This window comes from Trachymyrmex septentrionalis, unplaced genomic scaffold (genome assembly GCF_001594115.1).
Source record: "Trachymyrmex septentrionalis isolate Tsep2-gDNA-1 unplaced genomic scaffold, Tsep1.0 scaffold80, whole genome shotgun sequence".
In the NCBI taxonomy this organism is placed as follows: Eukaryota; Metazoa; Arthropoda; class Insecta; order Hymenoptera; family Formicidae; genus Trachymyrmex; species Trachymyrmex septentrionalis.
The window spans coordinates 296,958-307,642 of NW_017305988.1; the positions used below are offsets into that span (position 1 = coordinate 296,958).

The 10,685-nt window shown below is 32.8% G+C and overlaps 1 protein-coding gene across 14 annotated transcripts in view; it reads left to right on the plus strand.

The window, feature by feature from the left end:
- LOC108754628 (longitudinals lacking protein) overlaps positions 1-10,685 on the plus strand; it is a 226,807-nt gene that overhangs the window by 87,413 nt on the left and 128,709 nt on the right. Inside the window, exon 7 of one of the 14 annotated variants that reach the window (XM_018497076.1) lies at positions 5,129-5,531. The exons of the other annotated variants lie outside the window; for them this stretch is intronic. Within the exon in view, the coding sequence (XP_018352578.1) occupies positions 5,129-5,502 (374 nt within the window). The 3' untranslated portion in view covers positions 5,503-5,531. Of the gene's footprint in view, positions 1-5,128; positions 5,532-10,685 lie in introns of those variants that run through there. 14 annotated transcript variants of the gene reach the window in all.

Sequence of the window (10,685 nt, forward strand, 5' to 3'; positions counted from 1 at the left end):
ACACACACACACACACGTATCGAGATAGAGTTAAATCTCTTCCTCTCAGAAAAAGATACCTCATCCTGCCCCTTCTTACCCTTTCTTAGGATGTTTTATAGAAGAAATTTGTACCGCAAATACAGGCATTTTCAATTAATGCCTGTTTCAAATAAATTAAAACGTGTAATTGCGTGCGATTAATAAATTGTTTTAAATAAATTCCATAATGCGACTGATTTTGTGATTTAAATATAATATTTCTGATACTTTTAATAAAAATTAACTATCAATAACTATATCTTCTAGATCATTATTAGATTTTCGTGAAGCTGAGATGAGAAATAAATTGATATTTATATCTTATAAATTAATCATAATCGACGTAATCATTTGTTTTTATTCCGATTCATCTTTATCGAAGAAATCAAACAGTTGAAAATGATAATTATGCGCAAATAACAAATTTCTGTGATAAAACTGAAAGTTTATAATATGTTGCGTTACAGAATATAGTCATATTTAACTTATGTTAATTATATGCATAAACGAAAGTAATTGTTATTAAAAATTACAATTAAATTTTGTAAATACTTCGTAAACATAAAAGATATGAATATTTGTGATATATCGAGGAATTTGTATGTGTTCCGACTATAAACAGATAAATATAGCCATTTTTATTTTCTCTCAATCACGTTGAAAGTAATCATAGTCTTCAAGCGCTATTTGCTGCAATTGTTGCTTAACTGATAACACGGAAAATATTGACGATGAGATGATGAGAGATTTCTCTTTTTATTTTAAAAGAAAAGCATCAGAAAAATGATCTAAACAAGTATCAAATTTGTGTGTATTTTTAATCATATTTATTGATTATTTAATGCATAGACACTTATGATTAGAAACGTAGAAATAAGAAATAGATTTATCTTTCACACACACACACACACAAGCAAGAGGTAAAATGCAAAATTTAAATTTCAACATCTGAGAAATCCCACATATCTCATTAAAAATTAAATTTATTTATTAGAAACAAAATCATCACAAATAATTTTTGTATAATTATTATGTATGTATATTAAATACTTGGAATGTATTTGAAACGTAAAAATTATTTTATACATTGTCATTTTACGAAGTTACAGTTTTCATTTAATTTTAAACACTATCATTGTTATCTGTAATTTTTTTCCTAATTTTTCTAACTATTCTCTACATAAATTAATTTTTTTTCTTAAGTTATTACAATTCTCTTTCCTCAAATTTAAAATATCTATCGAAAAATAAAAAATGGAAAAAAATATTTAATAAACAATAATAACAATGGTCTTGTTTCCGTTTTTGTTTTTCAAAACGATTTCGATTTATAAAGCATTTTTGAAAAATTAATATAAAAGAATATATATGCGCGTTAAATATTACTTAAAAGTCATTTTAGATCTTAGAGTATACATTAAAAATATGTCCATTTTTTTAGCGATATTGATATTTTATATTTTCTTTATAATGATAATAATAGTATGATATTTTAATATTTTTTAACACGTCCAAAAATTATGTGTTTTATTTAATGTATCCGATTTATAAAAGTTATCAAATAGATGATTTAAACAATCTTTTTGGCATTCCTAATTCCTATACTTTATTCTTTATATTAGAATTTATCTTTGTTTTTGTTGTTCATTAAGGAATATTTATATTATCTACGTATGGGAATATTTATGTTGGCATTTATTTAGTTAAGAGCAGAAAAAATTTGCAAATTTTTAAATTTATGCAAATAAGTTTATTTTTTTTTTTGGCATGTAATTCCCAATGTAAGCTGCGTAATTTATTACATAATAATTTATATTAGATGTATGTGCGAATCAAATTTTCTTATTTTAAATTATTTAAAACAGAAAATTGGATAATTTTAAAGAAACATTTAAAAGTTAATTCGAAAATTTGCAACTAGCATGCGTTAATAATGTTTTATATCAATGTCGTAATATAAATGTAAAATTATATATATATGTGTATTTGAACATATTTTATAAATACCATCAGTAAAATGACAACAAGACATATTTTATCAATCAATTATTTCCTTGAATATTATTTATAAGCACTATGTTATAAAGTGCATGACGTATTTTATGTTGTATTTTATAGCTAACTCGTCATCTTATTATCAAATGCATTTTTTCATCTTCCAATTAAATAGGGTGAACCAATTTAAATGAATTGTCAGGACGACAGTACGAGATGTGAGATTTATTTTTTTTCTTCAGTTCTAGACTGTATTTTAATCATCATCTTTGAAGAAGAATGGTATATCATTTTTGAAAGTATGTCGACAATATTCGCGTTTGAATGTAGATTTGCTTTTTATGTTTTCGCTTGATATCACGTAAGTTTTATATGTAACAGTGATAAGAATATCTTGCAGGTCATTGGCCGAAGCCAAGTCTATCTGAATCACATTGTGTGCATTATTGAAATGTCGGGACGTTGATTTATGAGAGCGCCGTAAACTCGAATGAGAGTGCTTGCTTAATTCTTCTGATTTTGTAACAATTCTTCCAGGTAGATCCATGTCCTACAGTGATAGCTGGTCCAATTTTCCCCATTACTCCCGAGATACGGCTGGACTTCACAATTTCTCACCGAAGGATGCCGTAGTGCGACATCAGCGATTCCGCGGGGATCATCGTGAGAGACGCTTCTTCCGATGCATCTACTGCGAGTACCAATCCAAGTACAGCTCGAACGTGTACAAGCATATGCGAAGGATTCACAAACACATGCCCTTCTTTAAGCCAAATCGATTGTAGTCGTAAGTTTCGAGAGGTGCGAAAATATTGTCGATAGCGAATGATTTTCCGCGAGAGAGAGATTTTTATCTTAAGAGAGAGAAATTATGAATAATTAGATATTACTTTTAATCTCAACATTGAAATATCAAAAATGAATTTACTTTGTATGAACATAGTGTTTCGATGAAGATATTTTGACAATACTTCATATGATAAAGCAAAATTATTATGATTGATTTGAAGATTTTTATGAATTTCCATAATCGACAGAGAATACATTGACGAGTTTATCGAAATCAGAACTAGTTATAGTTAATATTTTGCCAATTAGTCTAATTAACTTGATGATTAATCAGCAGCAGTTATAATAATTTAAGAATTATATTATTTCTTTAAATTAATTTTAACAACATGTGTGCCGTTTCTCTTTAATATATGTATATATTCTAGTATCTTGCGTTTTTTAAATTTTTGTTTAGTCAACTGGGCCTTAAAGATGCTATTAAAGAAGTTAATTATTTATTTGTTTGATTGTATGTGAGTTATTTATATATAATTCTTTCTATACTTATTTTTAATCTTAAAATGTTAAAAAATGACAAAATGTTATAAGTAATAAATTACTTACAAGTTATGCGTTTTTGATCAAATTTATATTACAAAATGTTGCACTGTGGATTTGTAATACTTCTTAACCATTGAGCAATAAACGTTGTTGTTCATATATTGATCGATTAAGACGTAATACCATCATCCTTTTGCGTTCCTTATAATTTATAATATTGAGAATTTTTTTAAACAAATCTTTTTAAAGACGATAAATTTACGCGATTAGAAAGTACACTTTTCTTTTTCAGGTTCGATGGTTGGATTTATTAAGCAAGCTCAACGAAAGAATATATTTGTTAACTAACAATTCTTTTCACTGTTATTATTTCCATCATTAACAACAAATAATTTTTTTTTTAAATTAAACTCAAGATTAGGTGTGTCAACAAATTTATAACTCTCTGTTATTATATCTTCTTAATTGTTTCTTTCGCTATTTTTTCTGTTATTTATTATAAGATTTAATTTCGAGTATATGTTTTCAAATGTTTATATATAAGAATAATCACATATTTTTTTTTATATTTTTGTTTCAACTTTCCATAATTACGTAGTACTATACCTTTTGTATATATATTTTGACTCTTTCTTTTTAACACAACAATAATAATTATATATTAATATAAATTTTTTAGATTAAGAGCATTATTATTTGATATTTTAGTCAAGCATGATAAGATATCTATTTTTCAATAAAATTCAAAATAAAAATTTTACAACAAATATTGCTATTAAAATATACGATATTATATCGTTAAAAATACGACGTTGTAGCATGTAAGTATTAAAAATGATAGCGAGAGACTACAGCTTTGTTTCTTGAGTCTAACAAAATTAGTTTTTTTCTGGACTATTCGTCAATCGTGCGGAATGTATTTCGCAGTTTGGGATACTTTCACTGACCTCGATCTCGATCTGTTTTTTTTTTCAGTATTCCGTAGGGATCGTCATATAATCGAGCATAAGGAGAGATACTTCTGTCCACGGTGCAACAGCTCGTTCAGCAAGAAGAGCAACATGCTGACACATTACAGGCATGAGTGCGGAAAAGCTCCAAGGTTCCAGTGTCCTTATTGTGGAAAGAAAGATAGAAAGTCCTCCAACACTTATAGGCACATCAGAATGCATCATAAGGGCAACAGCATTCAAGCGTATCGGCTGTACTGAATCAAGAACGTTTTAATATCTTCGCACGGAGGACAAATGACATTTCGTCGAGACACCGGTCAACCGAATTATCAAGTCCTGATCTTCTCTACCATGAGAGCATCGCGTTATCCGCTGGATCAACAGGTGATGTCGTAAAGGAGTACGGTTTCTGAGGAATCTACAGCGAAGAGTCCATTTTTTTTCCGTATTTCGCTTATTCAAGATTCTTCTGGTGGATGTACGCTCGATCACGATAATAAGATCTCTAACACTGCGACATTGTCTCCTTTCTCCCCCAAGATATCCCTTGTTATCCTATCACTTTGGTGATCTGCCGAATATTCTCCTCGTTCTCTACTTGATCCGTTCGTTCTACTCTGCTACTTCGCCGTCCTCACGCATCTCTCCGATTGTGATGGCACAGACGCGATCTGGAGATATCTCTTCATTTACATCTTTTGCTCATTCGTCTTCCTTTTATCGTGTCGCCTGTTACGTTCTTTTTTGTTCTGGCCACAGTTACGTCACACGTTTGTCCAGTGTTCTTGATCCAGACTAATCGTATCTCTCCTTCTTCCTGTTCGTAGGACGATTCCTGGAACCCTACCACGCTCGTATCATGGACATCCTGAGCGTGAATTACAGTGGTAGCCAGAACGTGATCAAGCGCGAAAACGGACCCTTTTGGCAGTCCGGGAAGATGGCGTATCACTGTCCCAGATGCAATGCCGGCTACACTTACAAGAAGACACTGAAGACTCACATGAAGTACGATTGCGGGAAGGAGCCGAGGTTCAAGTGCCCTTACTGCAGCAAGAGGGATAAGTGCTCGTCGAATATTTACAAGCACATTAGATTGCGACACAACGGAAAACCGGTATACGTGGACAGATTAGAGTCATCTCGTTCTTCTAACTCTTCCTTTCGTGATTCGCCGTCTGCCATTGGGCAATCACCTTAACTTGTGTGGACTAAATCAAGACATTTTTGTGATACAGGTGATGAAAGTGGCTGTAAAAAGAGAAAAGAAGAGAGGAGAAAAAGAGATTTTGATTTGTAACATTATCTATTTTATTTTAAACAATTGATAATGATTATAAAATATATAAATACATATATATATTTTTACATTTATCATTTTTATTTTATGTTTTGACTTTAATTTCTTTTTATACTATATATATACAATTGTCACTTTAATTTTACATTGGTGATATAAAATTTGATTTGATTTTCTCTTCGTTGGTAGAAAGAAGTCTTTTAGATCTTGTGTTTAATTAATCTTATAATCTTTCCGAATTTTAAGAAATGGCAGTTTGTTCATATTGCTGATATACATAATTATAAATAAAAAAAGTAGAGTATATTATTATAATAAATCTAATAGAAAAAGCATATTATGTCTAAATATTACATCAAAGTTATTTATTTATTTTTTTAATAAAAATTTCAAATTTATTTTTAAATTCTATCGAGTTTAAATCTCTCGCCAACTTGATTTTAATTCGAAATATATATAGGGAAGTGTCATTTTTTTCAAGATTTATACTCGTTTTTATTTTCGCATAAGAAGAATGTACAGTGCTCATTTCGTCGGAATGTGTATAAATTCGAAATATTTGAAAATAGACACAAATGTGCGTTATATAAATGTAAAATTTGTAAATGTAAAAATATATTTCGATTTTCTTTTCTCAATTGTAAGTTCCTATCATATAAGAACTGCAAAGTTTGCGACTGCAATAAAACGATTGAAGAGCACGTTTTCAAAAGAATTTAAATCTAATCTCAATAAAGTTAACTTTTTCTTTTAATAATGTGTATAATAACGTATCGAGATTTTGGTCTGTATCTGAAAAGAAATGGATCGTGCTTTTAGAAATTGCTCTTCGATTACATTATTATGTATAATATTATTTGCGAACTTATGTGCAGTCGACAATCTGACCCGTTTACGATACTCGAATGTATCGTTTACCTCAATAAAATAGTAAAAAAAGGCAAAACGTAACTGCGACGATTGATTCATCTGAGAAAGTACGTCTGCACCTTCATCAAGTAATTATAAATTGCATGAGTATTCTCGCATTAATTTTTATGTATTTTTATATAAATTTTCTTCGAGATTCGTATGATTCACGATCTAAAAATAGTTTAAGATAGTTTTATTGTCAAACAATTTTATGTGAATATATTCTGTATAAAACGCAGATATTTTTTGTTTTATATTGTCTAAATTTACTGGATTTACGTGGATTTTCGTGGATTCGTAATTTTTACAAGAGTGTAACGTCAGAGAGTCACATGTATTTATAATGAATAAAATTCGTATTTATTGCACGTCACTTGATTACTCGAAAGTAACACGAAGGGAAATAAAGTGCTTCATTATTCCTCAAGATGCACTCACACATCAGTATTATGCGTTTTGCAGTCATGTATGTGATGTACCGATGATTTTTGTTATCTTTTTTTGTACAGCGAAACAAGGTCCAAAACGTCTCGAAGTGTGGTGAGCGATGCCGATTTTCAATCTTCACATAATATTTGCGCAACAACGAATTGTCGTACAGAATTAAGTACAGTGAAATGTAAAGATTTTGGACGTATGATTCAATACACAGGCTACAGCATTAGAATCGTATCGTTTGCCTGCGTTACGATGTCGTTCAGTCTCGGGAAGCGTACTTTCGTGTGACGCGGATCACAAAAATCAGAAAAATTGTATTAATGTTTCGGCTTGCTTTCAGATATACAACTATCGGGATGGCGTTCTGTAAGACCAGTGACCAGCTACATCTGTGCGAAATGCAACGCGGGCTTTCGGAGAACGTGGGACCTGATCAGACATAAATGCGGCCAAACGCCGCGATATGCGTGTCCATATTGTCACAAAAAGGATAATTCATCCTCGAACGTTTACAGACACATCAGACGATGGCATCCGAATCATCCCGTCGGTGTGAACAAAATGTTCTAAACAATACCGTAGCGGGATACCAATTATGGACTGAAAATATATTCCTATCGACGATTTACATATGTAAGAATAAATTATTTGAACGATGTCACAGCGGAATACTAATTACTTACATATGTGAATAAATTTTTTTTTAGATATCTTTCAATAGAATTTTCTACATAATTCCTTTCTCGTAAACCTGTGATATACTGTCTGAATCCCCAATTTTAATAATTATTTTGCTACGTATGCGTTCAGCATTTGAAGTTTCTTTAATTGTTTCACAAATAATTGAATTTTTTATTTAATAATATTTTTGTTTTTTATGTTTCAGTAATGTGAGATATCATTGTAACGTTAATGTGATAAGAAATATATCATATCGGAAATCATAGTTGCGAATTCAAGTTTATACTATTGTAACTGATTTACTCGTGAATTTTATTTGTTTAATTTTAACATAAGCTCGCATGCAATATTATTGCAGACACAAAAGATTTATTTCAACGTTAAATAGGACATAAATGGACTACAGAGCGATGACATATGAGTTTATCATATAGTATGTCGAGTTGATGTGTCTCACATTGTGTGATTACAATTTAGCTTCGAGTTTTGCGTGCGAAATAAATTGTATGGCTTTATTTATGTTTTCCGATCTGACTTGTCTTGTGCCGCATTTGTTTGTTGTGAACATAACGATCCGTAGGAACGAGAACGATCCATGTTAATCTATATTGTATTTTCTAGATGATGATCTCTCGTTTATTCGTAGTAAAGATAATTTTTTTTCCAATCATGAATTAGCATCGATCGTTTTCGATTCTGAGCAACTGACACATCCATTCCGTGAGAATTCTCGCAGAGTAGGTACACTTTACTTCATCCAGCTGAAGCGTCCGTTTGTTCTTATGTTAATCTTACTTCTTTCTACTATTCGTCAACGGATCCGTGCACATCACGAGATGTCGGTCGAGAACGAAAATCCGAAGAATGAATTGCGCCATCGCTAATTTGACTCTTTGAATTTTTCAGGTGCCCACCAGTACGAAATGAGGCAAACGAGGAAACGAGGCAAAGTGTACTCCGTGAACAAGAGTCACTACTGCCCACGCTGCAACCGTGGGTTCACCTTGAAGAAGAATATGTCGCGGCATCTGCGCCATGAGTGTGGCATGGCGCCCAAGTACCAGTGCCCGTACTGCGACAAGCTCTCCAAATTCACGCAGAACATTTACGCACATATCCGAAAGTATCATCCCGGTCAGGCTTTGTGCTTTAGACGGTTGTATTAAATAATCATTGAACGTAATGGCGTCCTATTTCTTCTTCGTTTGCTTCCATAGTCACCTTTTGTCACTTGGGAAAAGGAGAAAATGAAAATTGCCCTTGTGGGAAAAGGGAAACTCGATAAAATCCCTGGGAGAGTCGAGTTACCATCCAGTCTCTGATCCCGTTTTTATGACCAAGTAAATTCAGAATTGTTTCTCTCTAGCAAAGTTAACGCGTCGAAGCAGGAGGTCGGCGATCCGGAAAGAGTTAGCCCGGATCAAACGAGTCCTCGTACTTCGCGTAGCGCGGGCTCGCTTCCGCTTCTTCTAACCGTGATGGTCGTTCTCGATTTCAGGTGCTGCCAAGAGACTCGGTCCTCGACACAAGCGGTTCATCTGCAAGCGTTGCAACAGACGATACGTCTACAATAGGGACCTGACGAGGCATCAGATGTATGATTGCGGCAGATCGCCGCGCTTCAAGTGTCCGTATTGCGGCCAGCGGGGCAAGTATCGCTCCATCATTTACAATCATGTGCGAGCGATACATCCCGAGATGCACGTTATGTCAGTAGACCTCGGTGATGTCCGTCTCGCATAAACGTGTCCTTCCGAAGAAATCGTGAAATTGATTTTTGTAAAATATATGATATAACGATTGAGTCGACTGAAAGGTATCTCTATCGGAATTGTTAGGTAAATCTGCTGTTTTTAAATTTATGACTGGATGTTTATATAAAATAATAATTTTTTTCTTTACTCCGTTTCATTGATTATCTTCGAATAAGAAGAAAAATGGACGCTCGAATGAGTGATAATAGCGCTTAATTCGTTATATATAATCATCTTTATGTCTGTGATTGTAATCGATAAGATTCAACGTATGCAACAGCATGTGATCCGAAGTTTCGCCTCGAATTTATTCATTATATTCGAGGTATATCCATTGTTAAAAGAAGAAATTTCAATATATGTATTACATTCATACGAGTGTATGCTCTAATTTTTTTCTTAATTTATATAATCTTGAAAACGAATAAAAGTATAAATAAAAAGTTTCGATGCAGTTCTCGTGTCAACCTTTTTGAATTTTGCAATGAGCGTCATATTCCTGTATTCCTTTTGTTTCCTGTATACTTACAGCTCATTTGTTCCATAGTCAGAGTGCAGTTCACATTATGTTTATTTACTTTCTCATCCATTTATATTGTACATAATTTTTCAGGGTAAGAAATTAATGCAGGCGACCACGCCGGAACGAATAGAGCCGCAAAAGCGGGTAACGCAGCCCGCGAAAAAGTGTGTCCGTTTGTTGCTCTTAAATGTTATCGTTCCGTCCCTCCCTCGTGGATGAACCGCTGTTTTTGACTGACAATCAACCTGTGCTTTACAGCTCTCTACAATCATACCTACTTCGTTGACGTTGCGTCCACCGGCACCACCAGTCATCGGCGTCGATTCCGTACCAGAATAAGGACGACGGGCGGCACCTCGTCACCCGGTACCTATGAGTGTCACAAGTGCCGCAAGATCTACAAGTGGTACCGTGGGCTACACAGGCACCTTGAGTACGAGTGTGGCAAGACACCGCGCTTCAAGTGCCCGCACTGTGTTTACATTGGCAAGCATCGATCGCACGTCTACTCGCACATCAAGAGTAATCATTTTAATCGACCCGTTTACGCAATCGATATTCAGCAAGACTGAAATTGCTTTAACAAACGAGTGAACAAATTCTTCTCTCGCGCTTCCTTCGAAATGGAATCTTGATTTTTTCAGTTTGATAGATCAAGATGTAAACTTTTGTTCGAATGAACGAATAAAATTTAATAAAGACCCACATGTGATTTTATAACGTAATATATATATATATATATATATATATATATATATATATATATATAACATGTG